Below are 21285 nucleotides of genomic sequence, written 5' to 3' on the forward strand. Positions count from 1 at the left end.
TACTTTGGATAATCCACAGACTTCTCTGTTTTGTGAATTTGGTTGACCTGACCCTTTAAACTCAAAGGTTAGGGAATTCCTTTTAAAACATTACGATTAATGCAGTTCCCCAGGTCCACAGCTAATGCATTTAAATGTCACTTTCATACTCAAAATATATATACGCATTCTTCTATAGTGGGGGTCTTTACCTGATAGGTAAAGGTTGAGTTAAAGGGGCCATACTAGAAATATTGGAAGAAAGAAAACAGCGGGCCAGGATTGCATCTGAGCATTTCACAAGCCCAAATAACATGCACACAGGGCCGGACAGGCAAATAAAAGGAGAACGGAGCAGATCCGTTCCAACACACACAGAGGGAGTGTGACCTCAACCTCAGCTCGGGACACCATCTCTCCACTATATCTTTACATAGCAAATATGTGTTTGCTGCTATATTAATTTTCTGAATGTCGAGTACAGCCCCTGTAAATGTCCTGAAATAACGTAAATAATGAGGGCGTACTGAATTGAGAGCTGGCCTGTATGGTACAGCTTGAGTTATGGTACTATATACTAGTCTTGCATCCCTAGCTCTCCAAAGCGCTGTGGAGTAAGGTCTACAACACAGATACATTCCATGATAGGAGAAAAAACAGGAGTTGTTTACGTTACTGAAACCAATCCCAATGGTCTGGGGACAGAGCGACGATGTCTCTGCTTAATAGTCTCAGGAAGGATATTGTTCTGGTGGAACATTAGCACCCCGCTAAAGAAAACTCCACACACAATGTTACATTAAGTCAACTGTTGACACAATATAGTCCCATAGTGTATATTACCTCAACAGCAATCCCACCAATCGGTCTGTGCTGTGAGCACCACAGAGCCAGACTCTCTTCAGATTGATAAAAGCAAATCAGCTAATCATGAAAATGATAATACAGATTGTTCTCTCCAGTATAGCATCGTGATAATGAGGCGATTCTGTTGATGGTTGTTGTTTTTCATCTACCTCAAAAGTTTCTGTCTGTATGCTTATAGTTCTGAAAGTATAAGTTCCAAATAAATGCCACTTAAGCTCATAAACACAAGATATTTCTAAAGACAGAGCTCAATGTTAGAGAATAAAATAAAACTCTCAGGACAACAGTTAAATGAAATATTACAATTGGGGGAAAGGAAGATGAGCAGGAAACATAAAGTACCTCCCACTGCTGCACCAGCACTGGAAGTGGGTTTCCTGACTGTATTTGAGGGGAAGTAAAGTACACACATTTTCACCGCATCACCCACACATTAAAAAATACCTTATTTGGTTAGACTCTCATGGAAATGCTAATACGTTTTTTAGAAACAAAGCTCACAACAATAACAGTTAATGGATGATCAATAATGGATCAAATATGATCAACAAACATTCCAATATTGGGTATAAGAGTAGGAATTCATTGTACACAAGTCTTCAAAAGAAGAACAAGTTCCAGACTGGATAAAAAGACATACAACTGGTGTAAGGGCTATGAGCTCACCAGGAACAGGACCGCATTGGAACGGCATAGCTGTAAGCTTTCAGTGGACGAGGACAGTAAGGAGCTGGCGTTTACCGATGTGGCCCTATGGAACCTACTACATCACACAATGATGTGCTTTTTCAGAGACCACTCTATAATTTGCTGGTAGAGCAGGTCTAGACCACTCTATAATTTACAGGTAGAGAATGTCTAGTCCGTTCTATAATGGGACTATAACTAGAAATAGTAGCCGTAGTAGGTCATGGCACAGCAGGGCACGGCAGGGTGCCACAGGATGCAGCAGCGCACACCAGAACATAGCAGGACGCAGCAGGGCGCGGCAGGTCAGCGCATAGCAGGGAGTGCAGCAGGACCACGGCCACAATTGCAGTCATGATTTTAATCCATTCTTAGAGTTTCGAGTCTGGTGCTTTTCAGCCAAGCCACTTTCATTTAGCTTTCACCACTAGAAGGTGCTGTTTAGGCAATAGTAATTAAAACCTAAAGTGGAACGACCAGTGACACTTACTGTAACCAGAGCTCTAAAATGAAAACCGGGGACAATTTAAGTTTAGCGCCCAATATATTAATAACATAAGACTATCCAATGTTCTGGGGGGACATTTCCAATTGAATGCATCTTGATCATTGTAACTGCTGTTGTGCTGTACTGAAATGCTGATAAATTTGGGTACTATCCTAACTTTTTTTTTTCTGTGTTAAATGCATAGATTGTATTATTAAGACTCTGTGGTTAAATGATTAAACGGAGGCCTAAAGACGTAAATGTTAGAACAAAGTAAAACCATATGTAGCTTAATATTGGATACAATACTACCTAAAATGGAAAGAGAAAGATCATGACTATCAAAAAGCTGCTCTAAAGTAGGCGTAACATTTTTCAAAACCCAGCAAAGGAGCACAAAGAAGATTTCCTGCAATTAGGCAGGAGAGTGAAGTGTTCTCACGTGTGTTGGGCGATCATAGACCATAATCAAGAAAAGTGAGCGAGCAGTAAACAAGCACAACGTGATTGAGACGTCAACTCTGTTCCCCAGTTTTTCCTAAAACACTCAAACTAGCAAGGGTTACAATGTGTTTTAAATCACATTTAAAAACGGGTAGGCCCACAAAAACCATGGACCTATAAGCTGGTAACATAAGCCAGCCCCCCCTGGTCAAAATACATTCCCAGCATGGCTGACTGCAGTTGTATATTGATGCATTACAAAATACTGTAAATACCCACAATCCTATTCTCAACACAAAGCATTTGCAGCTCAGTGTTGTTGTCTTTCAGCAGGTAACCACACAATGCATGCAGCGGTAAAGGAAACTTAAATAATATGAATATGAATTTGAATATGAGTCTGTCTTCAACCCAAATATTCTTCAGTTTGAGTAACCTAGTTTTGTCAAAACCTAAAAAAAACTTTCCAAAGCAGCCAAATGTGTCAGGTTTAATTTTGGTAAATATTAAAATATTTCCATTTGATAGAGTGGTGCAGCCATTCAGACCACAGCATCTGTTCATTGCAAACATCATCAGTGGACGGCTCTGACAACTTCACACAGAGAGGATACAGAATAGTTTTTCTGACCTGAAATCTATGTAGTGGGAAGAATGAAGGGACAACTGGGTTTGAAGAGGTTAAAGAAAAGAAGCTCTGGAATAGCTGGTGGTGTTGAGGAACAGGGCAGTAAAAGCCAGAGGCAGGCTGGGTAAATCAGGAATGTCAGCAGACTCAGTGTCAGTCTAAATCCTTTGTCTCTGGGCTTACTTGTTCTTATGATGGTGACTGGAGTCGTCACGGCGGTGAGGAGCCGGGCGGTCTAGGAGAGTAAGCGTGGCGTCTCTGAAAAATTGTCAAGGCGGCTCCCCCTGCTGGGCTTTTACTGTGCCCACAACAAAAGAGAACCCCGGCTTCCTCCCCTCTCTCCCTTTGTAGCTATCTGTCTTTCTGTTGCTCTCTTGCTTTCTCTGCCTCTGATCCATCACTCTCCCCAGTATACAGCTCCCTCCTTTCATTCCCGGAATAAAAGAACAAAGACAAAAGGTGCATTAGAACAGGAGAACAGTACGGGCCACACAGGGACTCAATACAGCAGCCGAGCAGCACGGCAAGGTAGCGCGGGAACAACAGGACCTGGGTGTTGTGGGTGGTGAAAGGGACCGGGTGTGAAGGTATTTGTGTATGTATCACACGACCCAAAGCCACCCTATCGCCACCTAGCCACAGCATAGACTGTATATGAATTGCTGCACCCATTGGTCTGTGGACTGCCATTTCAAAGCCAGGAGTTTGTTGCATTTGGCCGTTGCCATCTTGATATTTTGGAGTCAGAACTGACCACATTTAGACAAAAGGGTGGAGCTGTCTAAGCCAGTGATGTGTTTGGTTTCAATGGCGCTGCGCTATGCTAAATGCTAAATGAGGGAAAGTCGGCGTATTTCAACTCTTCTGACACAAGTCATCGGAGTTTAACTGGCGCGTAAACACAGACCTCTGGGTATGGGCACTCTTCATCATCATGTCAAGCAGTATACAGAGCTGCCCCCCCCCCTCCCCCCCCAAGGCCCTTAGACTTTCTGCTGACTTTTTCAGTGGCTACTTGGAAATCCTTCTGCAACCCAGAATATTTGTAAAGAAACCATTTTTTCTTTCCCTGATTTCACTGCATTGTGCCACTAGAAAACCTCTCCATTTTGATCCCACCAGTTTACCATCTCTGATTTGACATGCTCGGTGGGGTAACAGTTTATCTTCCACGGGGAATACATCAAGAGTTTCAGTATGAGATGCTTGCCCTTTGAGAAAATTGCCACCCACTGGAGCCTACAGGTACAAGACAGTGGATGTCAGGAACATAAAGCACACTATAACACGATGAGAGGAGACCTACAGACCTCTGCTCCTTCAATATTTTAGTCCTTTGTGATTTTGAATTTGAAGTTTTTCCAGATATAATTCTTAATTTAATTAAACTGCTTGGCCATTTAACAGCCAGAGGCCATGCTCTATTACAGGGTAAAGAGAGTTTTAGAACGACATTATAAGCATTGCAATGCGCTCCTCGACACGGTGCTGGAGCTGGAACACTGAGTGTGTGTGCGCGTACAGGTACCGGCTGCTTTGTTCAAGACTGTGTTGACCAGAACCTGGCAGTCAACTCAGCTCCATTCTAGGTGACCTGCACAACTGTGTCTGTTTATCGAGTTGTAAACTTGAAGAGAGAGAGTACCCTGTACATCAGATAGCTATGGTACCATTCATCATGATCTATCTCATCACTGCAGTCAATTCAAGACTGCAAAATCAGATTTTACTATAACAGCTGCTAGATTATTACATAAATTTAAAAAAAAAAATCTTAATTATTTCACTGGTTATGTGATCATAATTAAACAGGGATATGAGATTGATAAATGACGACGGTGTAAACGTGTCCCTTCCAGTGGGCTGGCTCTGTTTGAACAGACTTTATTTATTGGCCTTTTTTACTAAACAGCTTTGAACAACATGCTCAATAGCAATAGATTATTTCATATTATTCAATTCCGCAAACAAGGAAAACGCAGAAAAAAGGAACTGTTTCAACCTGGAGAAGAAATAGCAGCTTTATAGGTTAGGTGTAGACGGCTCACTTTATGAGAACAAACAGTACTAAGAATAAAACGCCTGCCGTTTCCTGCCTCCATGTGACTCAGAAAAAAGCAGAAATACGTACGAGAGCTCTGCGAAGTCGGTCATCTGGATTTTAGACATGCGAGCCAGGATCTCCATCAGGTGGAGGCCTTTGTCTGTTTGGAGCCCACTGATGAAAATGAAGAGAAGGCAGGAAGAAGGAGGAGGAGAGTGGAGGACAGAAAGAAAAGAAGGAATGGGGTGAGGAGGTCAGGAGGTGAAGGGAGGAAGGTACAGAAAAGTTTTAAGTTAAATGAAACTCATCCCAAAGAGTAAAACACAAGTCATAGTACTTACATATTAGTAAAATATAAGTGCTACTAAAAGAATCTTTGCTAAATGGGTGCATGGTTTGCTATGCACTATAGAAAACAGGAGTATAGACTCTCAATTTACACATACTGTATACTGAGAAAACGCAAGGAATATTATTTGTAATGAAAAGTGCTGAAAAGATAGGGCTGAAACTCTTGTGGGTGTGCTCTTGTGCTGTGTGGGATGTCATATAAACACTAATGAGGGCACATTAAATTCTCTGAAATTTAAATGTATGATAAAATAAAGGTTTTATAATCATGCTGTAATAATAATAGAAAACTATGCAGACTAGTTTTCTCTTGAAACCACTCCTTCCTTTACTTCTTACGACGGGTGTAAAATCATGAGAAGCTAAGAAACAGAAGAAGTAATCAAACAACACACTGAGAGATTGACATGCAGACACAGCAGATATTCAAAATCTCTGGATATGTGACCTGAACTAAGACAGAAGAAAGTATGACAAAGAATGAAACAACAGAGAAAAGAGAAGCAGAGGTCAGAGGGGACAGAAAGTGGTAAGAGCTGTTTGAGGACTGAAGAGGTGAGGAAAGTCACAGAGCGAGAGCTTGTTTTCTTCTCGCCCTGCTCCCTCGCTCTAGGCAGTGGCAAGGTCAGTACATGCACATATGGAAGAGAGGTTGTTATGGTTCTGTATGTTTCTTTTTCCTGTTTTATTTTGCTAGTCTGTTTTCCTGTCTTGTCTTGTTTTTCTTCCTGTCTTTTCCCACCTCTGTGATTGTCTTTCACTTGTTTCCCTGCCCTTTGTCTCAGATCATTGGATGCATGGATGCTGTGAGTGTGTGTGTAGTCTAGCCTGTTGGTCTCGGTGGACCCAGTAGTTTTGTTCGTTCTGTTTTGGGGATTCTGCCTATTCCTGTTTTTTACCTGCCTTCTATCTTCAGGACTCCTGTCCTTGTAGGATTTTCTTTATTAAATATCCAACTATTTTATATTTAACCTGAGTTGCTGTACAATAAACATTTGAGCTCTGAAAGCGCCTTGTTTTGTTTGCGTCTCCTTTTCCTCTTCTTTTCCATGTTTCTGCCTCTTCTACCCCTGTTTCATTCTTTCTTCCTTTCTTGCAGTTCTTTTATATTTTCCTCTGTCCTCCACTCCTTCCATCTTAATGCTTTTCTTCCTCCCTTCTGACCTTCTTGCCTTCTTCTCAATAGTCCCAAAACCATAATGCCAGGTGGTTGCATGGCAGCCAGTCTTTAACATCAGGATCTCTTCCTTCGGATAGTCCAGTACATTGTACTGTCTTTGCTCACTTCCAGCTATATGTAGAAAGAGAAACTCAGTAACACTGGACCAAACTGAAAAGAAAAAGGAAGGAATATTAAATGAAGTAGTTCAGAGTAGTTTTCTCCCTCAACACCAGAGGTCAGGTTGGGATGACAGTGAAAGAATAGACAGAGGAGAGATCACTGACTTTGAAATATATTTAGTTATAGTAATTTACAGTTGTTTACCTCCTTGAATCCCGGACATTAAACTGACGCTGTTCTAATCGTTATCCTATTCATATGCAGCCCCGGTTGATGTGGTGACCCCTGTGTGTTTGGTTTCCACTGAACAAGCACTGATCACATGGTAGTAAGTTGGCCAAATAAATGAATGCTTCCCCAGTAGTCACAGTACACTGTTAACACTGAAAAATAAAATCTACTCAAATTTATGTTTTCAGAACTTTGTATCCAATTTTTATATCATATACAGTATATCCATAATATACGTATATAAATACAGCTCGCTGACTGTCATACAGCATCATTGACAAGTTTGTTTTATCATAAAACATCCCATTCTTTTATAAATGCAAAAAAAGAAGACCATATTAATTCTTTCACAGTTTACAGAGTAAAATCAGATCGGCACATTGCTTTTTCTAAAATTATTTTTTGGGGCTTTTGCCTTTATTGTAGTGACAGTGGATAGACATTAAAGGGGGAGAGAGATGGAGGGGGGGGCACACAGCAAAGGGCCGGCAGTCAGATTAGAACCCGGGCTGCTGCAGGACCCAGCCTACATGGGCCGGACAATGACTGGGCATTGTGGAGTCAGTCCTCCACAGAGCAGAGCAGCTGATCCCACCACACTACATTGGGTTTGGCTCCATCAACAGCCTGTTGCAGCAGGAGTGTTTCTCATCTGGAGCAGCTTTTATTCATGTCATTCAAAAGGTCCTATTATTATTCTCATGTTTAGTATTGGCATCTTATCCTCTGGCAGCAGCAGCAGGTCAAAGCTTTCATTTAGCCACTTAAACATCGACTGACTATATATTGTAGACATCCTGATTCCCAAACCATTTATCTATTTCCTCTAGCACCACCAAGAGGTCGACATTTGTACTTTTTAGTGGTTTATCAACAACAGAAGAATACTAACTGTAAGATCTAACTAAAACAGAAAAAGTATTTGTACTTCTGTCCTTTGATTTCCTCGACATACCATCATCTTCCCACTTGGTGTGTTGCTAAGGACTCAAGGAAGTGCATAAAATAGCAACCCACTTATTGTAAATAGCTTTTCTTGTGCCATACTTACAAATAATTCTATGAATTACAAGATTTGGAGTGTCAGATTCATGTAGCAGTTTATTATAGGAAGGTGAATGAACCTGTGAAACTAATTACATTTTGAAAATAAATAAAGTTAACATAGAGGAGACAAAATGGTCTGGGGTAACAAATCCACAGGGATTATTAATAAATGACATAATTATAGATTTTTTTCCTGCATCATGTCCTGTACAGTACTCTCTTTACTGTCAAGCCTATTAGTGAGGCAGTTTGCATTATACACATGTTGTTTATGAAAGCTTGTTGCACAATTTTTACGGTAGATTTAAAAGGAATATAAAAGGTGTTTCACTTTTTTTAATATGTTTTTCAAAAGGCAAATCTTAACAGGATGGGCATCATTATTCAAGATCAGGTGTGTTTGTGTGTAGGATGGTAAGAAACAAGGGAAACCATTTTGTAGGTTAAAGGGTGGTCTCGATGGTCATATGTAGAATATGTGTGGGTTGGGGAGCAGCTCTGGTGGATCACCCTGTCTTCCTTCCTCCTTCTCCTGGCCACAGGAGGAACTGAGGCACTGAAAGCAGCAGGAGGTTGGCTATCCGCCCTCACCTCTTCACAGCAGAGTCCACAACTGTGCATCTCATGCATCTTCTTACACCTGGAGCCCTGCACCGGTACACGGATGCTATATATCTCATCACAGTGCTGCTTTCAAAGGAAGGATACTTCACTCCTCTATCGACAGGTTAAAGACAACCCAAAATTTAGTATAATTCACGTCTTACTTAAAGCTATGATATAAATGATTTAAAGCTTAAACATCTGTGATCTGATGTTGAGGTACGTATCTACAGCCAATCACATCCTTCCATTGTTTATATTGTTATTTATGGTCTGTACACAATGAGGATTATATATCCAAATTATTAAGGTATAATCAAGTACTACTGTATGAGGTAGTCACTTTTTCAATAGTCTTGCATGTAATTACGCTGATCCACTTTTTTGGATGAGAGTTAGATGAGAAGATCAATACCAGTCTAATGTTGGTAGGCTAAATATGAAGCTACAGCCAGCCGCGTGTTAGCTTAGCTTAGCTTAGCTTAGCTTACGTAACAACTGGAACAGGGGAAATGGCTAGCCTGTCTCTGTATTAGGTAAAAAAGAAATTAAAATAATCAAAAGTTACATCTTCTGTAAGTTGTGGTAATATTGGGGAGTTAGGTGCCAGATTCTTTGCTTGCCAGTCTCAGTCTCTAACTACCTGGAGCTTCTGAAAAAAAACATGCATTTTGTTACCTCCACAGTTGGTGCCATGCTTCCATTTTACCATAATTTCTTTAAAAAACTTGAAAAAACTAATGCTGTATTAAGGGTCCTGCACAGGGTGTCCTAACAGGTCACCTGTTAGGACACCAAGTTGTTTTCTTCATTTAGGTTCACTTTTTAAGCCATTGCTTTAACATAAAAGAGGTTTTTCCATCATCATCATCATCATAATATATATATATATATATATATATATATATATATGTATATATATATATATATATATATGTTTGTTATGTTTGTTTATTAGCCTCCAATGGGGAAATTACTGCACTACACTCTGTGTACACACTTTTGTTAGTACTCACACACAGGCCTGAAATACACACACATGCTCAGGACCTATACATGCACTATACATGGGGAGATGTCAGAGTGAGTGGGCTGCCAGCTGAACCAGCGCCCTGAGCGGTCGGGGGGGTACGGTGCCTTGCTCAAGGGCACCTGGCAGTGCCCAGGAGGTGAACTCATCATCATCATCAGGTGAATAATCATCATCATCATCATTCAACATGATGAGGCCCTGAATGGGACCTTGACAACGACATCAAAAAGACGGTATTCTTCTAGAACGTCAGAACAGAATAATACTGATGGGTCGGAGGGGGGCTAGTTACAAAGAAACTCCCGCACACTGTCTAACTTGCAAAAATAAATGTAATAGCTGACAACATTTATAATTACTATTATATTACTAACCCATCAAGCAAAAAAGAAATCACAAAATAATTTGCTAACTATTTTATAACATAATCGTTATGGCTTGTCGTTATTGCTCTGAATAACAAGTAATAGGGTGGCAGAGAAAGGAAGGTAAATGCAAAAGGCATTGAGCTAGAATTACACCTGTTGCAGCTGAAAGACAGAAAAACCACCGCCACCATTTCTAAACGCCTACAATCTCAAACTGAGCAGCCGAGAAATCAATTGGAAAATGGCTCTGGCCTTGGTAAGAATAAGAACAAAGGAAAAAGATGGCCTGGCAGTGTCCTCTTGTTCCATCCTGGTTAACAACTTTGACATCAGGATGAAGGCAGGTTCACCTGTTTTGTGAGGTATGAACAACTCTGTTTTTCCTTCATAGCATCGACAAAGAAACCTACTTGCATTTATGGGGAAAACTAATTTGCTGCCTTTCTATGAGAAAAAAAGATTACCCGTTACTGTGGATGTCCCGCCTAACACTTATCTTTCTAGTATTACATTTGGAGGTGAGGGTAAGAAAAATACACTGTACTGCACTTTTATTACAAAAGGAAGGTTTTTCTCTCACCCTGAAATCATACCAGACTCAAGTTGTCAGCGTCCATCCATTGATGTATAGCCACAATGGATCTGATCTGGTAGAAATGTCACTGAACAAAATCTCTTTAGTATGCATGAGTAGTGGACAATAAAAAGAATGTCATTAGTTTTACACATTTACACTGTAGTTTCTACATGTCTCTGGTGAGACTGTTAAACCTTGACTGATGTCTTTAGTTGATGCGCTCACAGCATGTAGCATGTTGCACATTTGTGTGATTTGAACAGCTGCCCAATAAAATTACAACAGAAACCGTTTAGAACCAGACGGCCAACTCAAGTAATGTTGTGTATCTGTGTCATGGGCCACGCCTATTTAAGAGGCTAGCAGCCAGTCCTGAGTGGATTGATTCTAATGGGAGAAGTGAATCTGAACAAAGATTAAGTCCAATTCTTTGCCCCATAGTCACCAAAGTAAATAATGAATTTTTACATCCTGACACAAAAATTGCCTTTTTCAGACGGACAAATCAATTTGTTCGAGTCACAGGAAGAAATCTCCAGATCTTGCGAGATCTGGAGACAAAAGTAATATGGTTTTTAGCTGCCTAAAGATTCAATTTTTACCAGGGACTATATTTATAAATTATGCAAAAATAAGTTTTTATCCAACCACATGACATTCACTACACTTTCAAACAAGGCCACGCCCATTTAGGAGACAGGAAGTGTACCGTTGTATTCCATTGGTGCAGCATGTAATAGGCTTCTTTAGTCGGGGAGAATCTTTGATGTTAGTAGCTTCCTACTCACTCTGTGTCGGTGATGACGTAGCCAAAGACGTCCTCGTCTGCCTTCGTCCTGCTGGCTTTGACGTCCAGCTGAAGTTCGGGAACGTGGATCGTTTTCTCGTGCGGCTCCTCATACACGAGCGAAGCAGGAGGGGGCGCCACCTCCTTGATCCAGCCCTGCACTTCCGACACTTCCTCCACAGACTGGGTGGCGTCCTTCTTCTGCACCGTCACCACGGCCCCGCTGGTCCGGCTCTGGACATTTTCTAGGCCCAACTGTGGGCCTACGGGTGTCTCCATAGCAACAACATCACGATTTCTTGCAGAAGGAGAGGCGTTGAATGAAGTTTTGTCCAGGTAGGCCAGAAGTTTGGTAAAAAGGTTTCTACCCTCAGGCTGAAAAGAAATATTCAGATTTAGATGGCTTGTGTAAGCCAATCAGATCTACACTTTGGTAAATGCAAACCTACACTTAAAAAATTTAAAAAAGCTGAATTTTCTCACCATGAAAAGCATTCTAGACCTGAAATTAAGGTAAGAATAAAAAAACCTATGCTCAGGTTAAATTTCAGCCTTTAAAGTCTCAACACACCTAACCCCACATCTGTTTTAGAAGAAGAAGATGAAGACATGTCTGGTGAAATTCACATTTTCACTCTGTTGGTTCAGTTTTTTCATACATTACACACAGGCCTGAAATACACACCCATGCTCGGGAACTATACATGCTATGATATAAAACATAATTTGGGGTTGGAAGTAGCTCAGTCCGTAGGGAGTTGTGTAGGGAGCCGGAGGGTCACTGGTTCAAGTGTGGATTGGTGGCTGGAGAGATGCCACTTCACCTCCTGGGCACTGCCAGGTGCTCTTGAGCAAGGCACCGTACCCCCCCCCCCCCAACCGGTCAGGGTGCTGGTTCAGCTGGCAGCCTACTCACTCTGACATCTCTCCATTAGTGCATGTACAGATCCTGAGCATGTGTGTGTGTATTTCAGGACTGTGTGTGATAACTAACAAAAAGTGTGGACTGAGAGTGTAAACTGTAATTTCCCCATTGGGGATCAATAAACAGATTTAAAATGTTATTAAAAATTAAAAATTTAAATGAAAAAAAATACGTCAGAGGGAGGGGGCTGACATTGGACAGGCCCCATGAGGAGTTGGGGGTTCTTTTCCTTGTTCACGGGCATGGTGGCAGTGGCCAGAAGGTGAACTGGCACCTCTGCAGCTATTAGACCGTACTTTGGTCGGGACAGTGACTTGGACCTCACAAGCGCCTTCTGGCGTGGAGGAGGGCTGATGATTTGCATGTAGCTGGAAAAACCAGGATGGATGCAATCAGATGTGTGATCAGGCTGTATACAACATACAAAAGCTTTTTTAGACGGCTACAAGACAGTGAAATTACAAATGTAAATAGTTCTTAAATCTAATATGGTACATTAATAATGTGAAAATACATGATGTTGTCAACAGTATATGAACAGTGTTGAAATGTACAAAGTTAGATAAACTCTAACATACTTCTTGCGCAGTTCTTGATGATTGGATTAAGGCCTCTTTGCTCCAATAAAGGGAAAAAAAGTTTCATTCTATAGCTAGATCATTTATGTTCCTTTTTCTTTGACTCTTTTGAATCCTAAATGTGTCTTTTAATATTGCACTTTGAGTTGTCCTTGTCGTTGCTTTAGGACGTCTACACATTCTGGGATTCATTTACCTTAAATTAGCAGTAATATTAATACTAGTGGTATTAGTATAACTCTTTTTTAAGTTCTTTTCAAAACTATAGGCTTGATTTTCTTCAAATGCAGAATATTACGTAATTGCTCATGTTAGCCTTCCCTTTGACATTTAAGGTTTTTTTCTTGCCACAAACTGAATGCTTACCTTGTCCTTCACAGTGTGCTCCTGTTTATCCTCTGTTGGGAGAAAGAGAGTACATGGAATCACACATTTCTGTGAAAAACACACTGTGAAACCACACTGCGTTAGGCTTCATGAAAATGTTTACAAAGAGCTTTCCAAATTTCAAGCACTTTTTCAAGTCATTCTGCTTTATATTTGGCTGATATGAATTTGCTCTTCTGTCATTTTTCACAGTAACACTGAAAAATCATCAGATAATCTGCATGTATGTATGCCATAATAGTTTTTGGTAATTGTAAAGCTATTTGTTGAGCAATTGTAACTGTAGTGGACACATTTTCAGTCTGAGGGGTCTCGGTGGACCCTGAACCATAAAAACTGGCTGTGTTCAAACTGATCTCAACAGGCTGCCTATTTAGCTTCACATTGCTTTTAATGCCACACTTTTGCTGGAAACTGTTTAATAGCTCCTTTGTGTCTATACAATTAAGTACAATAGACTTGCCTTCCAGGTTTGGCTCAACGGTTTAACAGAGTAAAACACAAAATGAATCACTACAAAATCACCTTGAACGGCTGCCGGGACTGTGGGGGCGCACTCATCTGGATTTAGTGTTCGAGTGTTCTCTAGCAACTTGTCCTCTTCCTCATCCCTGGAAGCATCCTCCTCTTCTTCCACCCTCAGCTCTCTCAGTCCAGGTCTGGCATGGATCCGGCCCCTGATAAGTCCCTGGTCCTGGTCAACCACTTGCAGAGCATCAGCTATTAGGCTGGACAGTTGTCCCAAATCCTGCTCCGTCAGGCCATCCACATCCACGTGGTGCCTGCCAACGCTCTTCAAAACGTTCTTGATGAATCTCTCTGGAAGAGAGACAGAGGTAAGAGGACAGCGAGTCAGACACACAGAGCACTTGTTGTTTGTTCAAATTCAGTTTTTACACTTTGTTCCAAAAGAATCAGTGACTGGAGCTTTAAATGCTCAGAAAGTTTTACATTTTAGCATAGGCGCAAGAACAGTAGGTTGTCAAATTCTTATTTTTATGTTTTCTATCATGCAGAAGAGATGTTGCTCCAATTCAACCATGGACAGTAGATTACAAAGCATTTTGGCATACATTCTTTTCTGTTCTCCACAATGCTTGCATTTTTTCCATCAAATAAAACGTTATATACATCCCACAGACAGTTGTCATACAAATTCCTAAAACATTTTGTTTCTTTTCATACCTTTGTATCATATTTTGATTTTAGGAATTCTGTTACTTAAGACTCAAAGGTTATAAAGTGACTAGACACTCCTCTTATTTTTAAAAAGTATAATCTTAAAGTCCTCTTTAAACTCAAACTATAAGTCACATTAAGACATACTCTGGAGCTCATATATAACACAGAATGATCTCATAGTGACCAAATCAAGGTCATAAACTACAGCTTAATAATTACCACAGCTAATTCAAAAGCATTGATAGGTTAAACAGCTGAGTGGTTGTATGTGCACCTGAATGCCACCACCTGCCTGAACTACAGCGTCATTATCTTCTGATGCTGAAATTCATCATAGTGCACTTTAAAACACGTACCATCCACAGAAGTCAGAGGGTCTTTGACTGAAGCCCCCGGTGTTCTTCCCAACTTTAGAAGCCTGGATTTTGAGCCCTCTTTTTTGAGGCCAGAGTTTTCTATTACATTGGCGTAGAAGGGCCTCTGGTGGGGCGAGGCGGCCTCCTGCTCCCCGGGGCTCACCCCGCCACCGTACGGGGACAGATGCCGAGAGAGATACTGCCTCAGGGCGCTCAGGAGAAGGTCACCCTCAGCCTGCTTGGTGAGCAGCTGGTCAGCTGGAGGTCCCGGCTTCTGCAGAGGTAAGAAAGATAAAAGAGGGGAAAAGCTGGAGGGAGATGACTTCTTAGCCGGGATCTGGGCCTTGGCGCGATAGGAGTCCATGGGGAAAAGGTTACCCTGCAAGAAACAAGAAAGGCATATATGATCACACAGAGTTAATTTAGAAAAACAGTTTGAAGCCATACATTTTATTAAGTTATTATATAGGTTATTTTACAGTGTTGCTATATTCATCATGGGATCTGATGCCTTGTTGACATCAATGATGGCCAAGGGGTTAGCTCTCCATTGCCCTAGATTGAAATTGTGTGTGTGTGTGTGTGTGTGTGTGTGTGTGTGTGTGTGTGTGTGTGTGTGTGTGTGTGTGTGTGTGTGTGTGTGTGTGGGTGGGTGCGCGCGCGCGCACGCGTCTGTGTCAAGATTGTAATTAATGCAAATTAATTTTGGGACCAAGACAAATGTCCATATAACACTGAAAATTGTCCGGAAATAATGACACAAGCTATGGTTGTTGAAATAAAGCAGCTTTGGTTTTCTCTGCAAAAAAACATGTGTCTTCATTTCTACAGGACTGCCAATCTAATACAGTCAGTCCTAACCATCATATACTATTTCATATATTAACGTACGTGAGCATAGCTTATTCAGGTAGATTCTAATGATTTTAAGGCTTCTCAATTGAATGTATTAAAAAGATATGTAAAATGTATTATTTAAAATGTAAACAGTTTTCTTCTTGTCATTTAGGACTTGAATATTTTATTCTTTCCACATGGCAAGTTTAATTTGCATTGCGTAATTTATAAATTTAAATTTAAATAAAAGAGTAAAAGCCCAAATTTACTACAGAGGCACTATTATATCTGGAAGAAGTAAAATTGCTTCACATGAATGAAATCATTCACTCAAATCAGTAAGCAGAGCAATGCAGGAGCCACATTTTTGCTTTAATATTAAAGAATTGTAGCCATATCTGAACTATTTTTAAAAATCAAGTTATAAATTAATTTATCCAATCATGGATTCATCAGTGATAACAAAAGCAAACTGTCACTATTGCCACATTAACGCCCACCAGAGAGCACAAAAATGGAACAAACCTGACTAACGGAACAATTATCATAATAATACCAACATTAATGGTAAAGTTCCACAGTCATCATATTTCTTGTGATGTATGTCTTGCAAGTTGTGAGTCCTTCCTGGTATTTACCACTGTCGCTAGCTTAATTTAACTATGTCACACAGCTGGTGCAGCCTATTTCCCTCATGGCCTCCGGGACCCACTCGGTCGTCCTGCTCCTTTTCCTTTCCAAACACGTAAACCTGGATATGGATGAGCGACGCCTGTAGGCTCCACGCCCTCGTGCTCTGTGGGGTATGGTTACAATCCCCCAGCAGGAGAAAAGCCTCCACCATTCAGCCGATGAGCCCAGCGGAGGATCCAGTCATGTGGAGAGTTATTAATTAGAGCTGTAAACTCCTGAACTCTCTGCTGGTATTATTTTTCTCATAACGGTCATGCTGCGAGAAGCCATCAGTAAGGATGGAGAAGAGAGAGCGGAGTGACAACGAAGGATGACATCGGACTCCCCGTTGTGAAGGTGTGTGTGAGCTTTATATCACTGGGTGAGAGTGTGTCAGTGTGTACTGCATTTGTATGTGTCTTCTTTTTTTTGTTTACATGGAGGCAGGTGGCTGTGAGCGGAGGGTGGGGCTCCTTGCAGGCGTTTGGGTAAAAACAAATGACCCACCTGCCCTTCCCGCTTTCAAATGGGAAACAGGGAGCGCCGGGTGCTGGAGTTTGGACTGTGCATTATTACACAGAACCCTAACTGTTTAAGGTGCAGGCTTTTCTTTGAACCATCACTACAAGCCTTTCCCACAGTGCAGTGCAGAGCCTATGCATTTAGCCAGCCTATCCATGTGATGTAAGAAAAAGGTGAAACCCAAAGATATATCCAAAAGAATACACATAATAGGCTATGATACAGAATGTAGTGCCCCATTTGCCTTGCAGTTCAATTCCATGTTTAGAACACTGAGTTTGTGAGTGCTTTATTTTAGTAGTGTCACAGTCTAGACTCAGAACTACAGGTGGATTATTAGACCTGCAAAAAGAATATTTATAAGTTATTAAAAAGGTCTTGGAATGTTATTGTAATTAAGGTCAATATTTTTGTGTGAAATATGTGTTACTGTGTAAAAAAATATGGATCATCCAGGAATCCCTCACCTTGCCCAGGGTGCTCAGGTTAGAGGCAGATGGCGTCTTGGGAAGGAGGCCGAGACGTTGGAGGTACGTCTGCAGATTTTTACTGAGCTCCACCTCCACAGGCTTCACCCTCTGGTCTACTGGGTCCATCGCTCCAGCTACCGGCCTTTGGGAGAAAACAAGTTGTATTACGTCAATCCAGTATATATCACCATGACGTTGCTAAGTCAAAACAGGCCGTTGATTTGAATTGCAGTGATACGTGAAATCTGTGAACGTTTGCTTTCTCTTGTCATTCTCAGCCGTAACTGTGACATTTAAAGATAAAAATGGACATTTGGCCGGTCTCGGGTCTCTGCTGAGCGTATTTTCTGTCCTGTGTTGCTTGGCTAGTCTCATTGATAAAACAAATCTAGCGTAAGGAACAACTACATGTCCCCGCCGGTCAGACTGACTGCTAGTTTGGGTGCTATCATGTTCTTTAGTCCGTGGCCCAACAGGTTCATAGTGTTAGTCAAAGTGTCAAACATGCGTTTTAGATGAAGATGAGAGTAGATCAAGTTCTTTGCTCAGCGAGGTTTACTTGTACATATGGGACGCAAGACTTTTCTACGCAGAAGTTATTGAAAACAAACTAGGGCGGCACAATTATGGCCAAAATGATAATCATGAATATTTGATCAACATTGTGATCACGAATAATTATCACGATTATTTGTTGATTTGAACCAAAACCTATTTCATTGTCACATAGGTTGTTTATAACTGCTTTCACATCCATATTATGCTACATTCCTCTTATGTTGACGTTGAATGTTGTATAGACATACAGCTGCAACACACGTACATGAAATTTAGCTATCTGAAATAAATAGAGTAGGATTTTTTTTTTTAAATGTATCTCTGAGAAAGCTCCTTCACTCTTTTTCAACAATAACTGATTAAAACAGCTAGGGAGAGAGAGAGGGAGTGTGATGTACGTACTCACAGAGCGACGGCCGACTCATTATGAATGGGTCCAGCACGGGTGGAATGGAGGGTCAGTGGAGTTACACACGTTGTGTGTACAAAATGTCTGTATCATCACTGCGCTGCTATGATATTCTGGCCACGGGTCACATCTATGGCCCATGTCCAGCAGCCCCGTCTCACACGCTGTTACTCTACCAACTGACGTTAGTTGCATTCAATAACTTCTCCTGTGTTCTTCACAGTGGCTGCCGCGATAGCAGAGTTATCAGCGGAAACACTGGTACAAATACAGGTTTGCCTCACATGCTTAACAATATACAGCTGTGTTAATAACAATATATAGCTGTGTTAATAACAATATACAGCTGTGTTAATAACAATATACAGCTGTGTTAATAACAATTAAAACTGTGGACGTAAGTCAGAAGTGTGGACCACCACCGCTGTGTGGCTGGGCTGCGCAGAGAGTAAGAGGAGAGAGAGTAGAGGAGAGAGCCAACACAGGCATGGCTTTACAGAAGAAATGGGTCATGTAACGCAAAATTAAACCATATCCATATAACAACATTGCAGCGGATGCGAGGAAACATTAGGTGCACCAGTTGCGCCCTAGAGCCCTGTGAGCTAACAGATGCTAACTAGAACCCTAGAGCCCTGTGAGCTAACAGACACTAACTAGCACCCTAGAGCCCTGTGAGCTAACAGATGCTAACTAGCACCCTAGAGCCCTGTGAGCTAACAGACACTAAGTAGCACCCTAGAGCCCTGTGAGCTAACATATGCTAAATAGCACCCTAGAGCCCTGTGAGCTAACAGATGCTAACTAGCACCCTAGAGCCCTGTGAGCTAACAGACATTAACTAACACCCTAGAGCCCTGTGAGCTAACAGATGCTAACTAGCACCCTAGAGCCCTGTGAGCTAACAGACATTAACTAGCACTGGTCACTGCTGTTTTCTGAAAAACAAAACAGATGGGACAAAATGTTGCTTTTACTGGTAAACTGGTAAACCTTGACACCAACGTATAACCGACTGCTATCTGTTGAGTTTTCCTCCCTTTTCTCTGTCCTCTGGGACTTTCTACATCTAGAAACTAAGCGGTGCGATGCAGGGAACAACTCTGACTGGCTCATGATCAGACATGGGTTTACGGAGATTGGCTTTACAAAAAAACCCGGAGTGTTCTATGAAATGACGCATTTAAAAAACAAATCGCTCGATCGCGCCTATTTGATCGTGGGAAGTCAAAATCGTGATCGTGGTTAAAATTTGATTACTTGTGCGGCCCCAAAACAAACCTTGTTAACACTACATCTTGGTTGTCTTTGATCCCACTGGTCAGCAAGTCAGGTTGGAAATAAGTTAGTTAGTCTTAAGTTTGTCTAGTCTGAATTTACCTAAGAGCCAAACCAGACACCAGTCCAAAATATCTTTGTGAAGCAGGCTCCAGCACCAATGAAATCTCCTAAAACAGTTTTTAGACCATTGTGGCATGGATAATAAGACAATGTCAATAACAATGTCCACAGCTACTGATGGCTGAGCATCCGACCTGCTGTTGGTGTTGTAGACAGCTCCATTCTGTGGCCTGTAGGGAACCCTCCTCAGCTTGGATAACTCCTTGGACAGAACTTGCTGAGTAGTGTCATCTTCCCAGGTCAAACCTACAGACAGAAACACAGACAATTTGTATTACCACATGGTAGAGGACATGTGTGTCTCGGATGGAAAAGAACAAATCATAATTGCAGTGGCATACTCTAAATGTGAGTTTTTATGCATGACAAAAGTCCAGCTGAACTGGGCAATGAAAAAAGGGAAAGAAATTGCTGAGCATGCTGTCATTTCCTCATTAGGTTAATCATTAGAGGAGGAGATGAGGCAACAGCAATGTGTCCTCAGAGACTCTGGTGAGTCTTACCTAAAAAACGTAGTTTACATCACGATGAGAAGTCTCTGGTATCAATTTACACCAACACTGGAATTTAGCAGCTACTGTGACATGATGGTTCATGTTACATGTTCCATTGGTTGCATGTGTGCCTCAATTGTCTTTATTTGATATAATTCATCATATTGTGTATCACTGACAAAAACTATGACTCTTCTCCATTGAAACAAGCGCTCAAACAGAAGAACAAACTGATGAGCAGTTTGGGCAATGGTGTATTTTCTCTTTTTATTAATGACTTGTCAAACTTTCTCTGCACCAATGACCAGTGTGTACATATGGCAAATACAGAGCATCAGTGACAAAGAAAAACTAAAGACAAAAATCTTTTCTGAATTTCAGCAAGTGAACAAAAGACAAGTTTGATGAGCTGCTTGGGCATTGACGTCTGTTTCGTATGCTTAACATGCATCCAAACACAGCTATTTGGCATCTGAAAATAGGAGCGGGCGCCAGCACCAGATGGGGTAGCGGAACGAAATGTAACTGGAAATATGGCTGTGCCACGTAAAGAACCTAATGATCTAAGGCATTTGGCAGATGAGCAATGACGTTCATGAAAGATTTGAGTAATACAGACTGGAGCTCCAGATGTGATGCCACAAGAACTGGGTCCAGCACAGAGGACACAATCTTAAAATGAGAAGCAGCGCTGTCAGCTGTAAAGCCAGTATGTCAAGTCTTTAGGAGGTAAGGACATTTCTCCATCAGAAATAGTTGCTCTTGCACCAGTAGCTTTGAAACCAAGTTAAAAAGATGCTTAAATCTACAAACTAACCATGGATTATATTGTCTAACAGAAATAGAAAGGTATAAGAATGTGGCTAAAGTATAGAGGTTGTTGTGGTTTGTGGTTTTGTTGGGGGTTATTTTCCCCGTTTGGCTTTCCCTGTGTTTGTTTCTTGGTTTTCTCCCCGGTCCTGTGTGGTTCTGTCTTGTGATTCCCGGTAAGTGTCTGTTTTTTCTACTTCCTGTTATTTTGATAGTCAGCTTCCTGTCTTGTCGTGTCTAGTCTTGTCTAGCTTCACTTTGTTTCTCTG

At 41.3% G+C, this 21285-nt stretch overlaps 1 protein-coding gene and 1 long non-coding RNA gene across 2 annotated transcripts in view; one reads left to right on the forward strand and one right to left on the reverse strand.

Moving 5' to 3' along the window:
• Nucleotides 1–21285, reverse strand: part of LOC117954173 (receptor-type tyrosine-protein phosphatase N2-like) — a 186361-nt gene that overhangs the window by 141284 nt on the left and 23792 nt on the right. The window contains exons 4-10 of the mRNA XM_034887740.1: nucleotides 19847–19958; nucleotides 17342–17486; nucleotides 14844–15222; nucleotides 13831–14124; nucleotides 13285–13316; nucleotides 11417–11790; nucleotides 5224–5310 (exon numbers count right to left, since the gene is read on the reverse strand). Of these exons, the coding sequence (XP_034743631.1) occupies nucleotides 5224–5310; nucleotides 11417–11790; nucleotides 13285–13316; nucleotides 13831–14124; nucleotides 14844–15222; nucleotides 17342–17486; nucleotides 19847–19958 (1423 nt within the window). The remainder of the gene's footprint in view (nucleotides 1–5223; nucleotides 5311–11416; nucleotides 11791–13284; nucleotides 13317–13830; nucleotides 14125–14843; nucleotides 15223–17341; nucleotides 17487–19846; nucleotides 19959–21285) is intronic.
• Nucleotides 348–21285, forward strand: part of LOC117954174 — a 23500-nt gene continuing 2562 nt past the window's right edge. The window contains exons 1-2 of the long non-coding RNA XR_004658768.1: nucleotides 348–468; nucleotides 17126–17136. This is a non-coding gene — a long non-coding RNA (uncharacterized LOC117954174). The remainder of the gene's footprint in view (nucleotides 469–17125; nucleotides 17137–21285) is intronic.

Source organism: Etheostoma cragini, chromosome 12, assembly GCF_013103735.1.
Source record: "Etheostoma cragini isolate CJK2018 chromosome 12, CSU_Ecrag_1.0, whole genome shotgun sequence".
In the NCBI taxonomy this organism is placed as follows: domain Eukaryota; kingdom Metazoa; phylum Chordata; class Actinopteri; order Perciformes; family Percidae; genus Etheostoma; species Etheostoma cragini.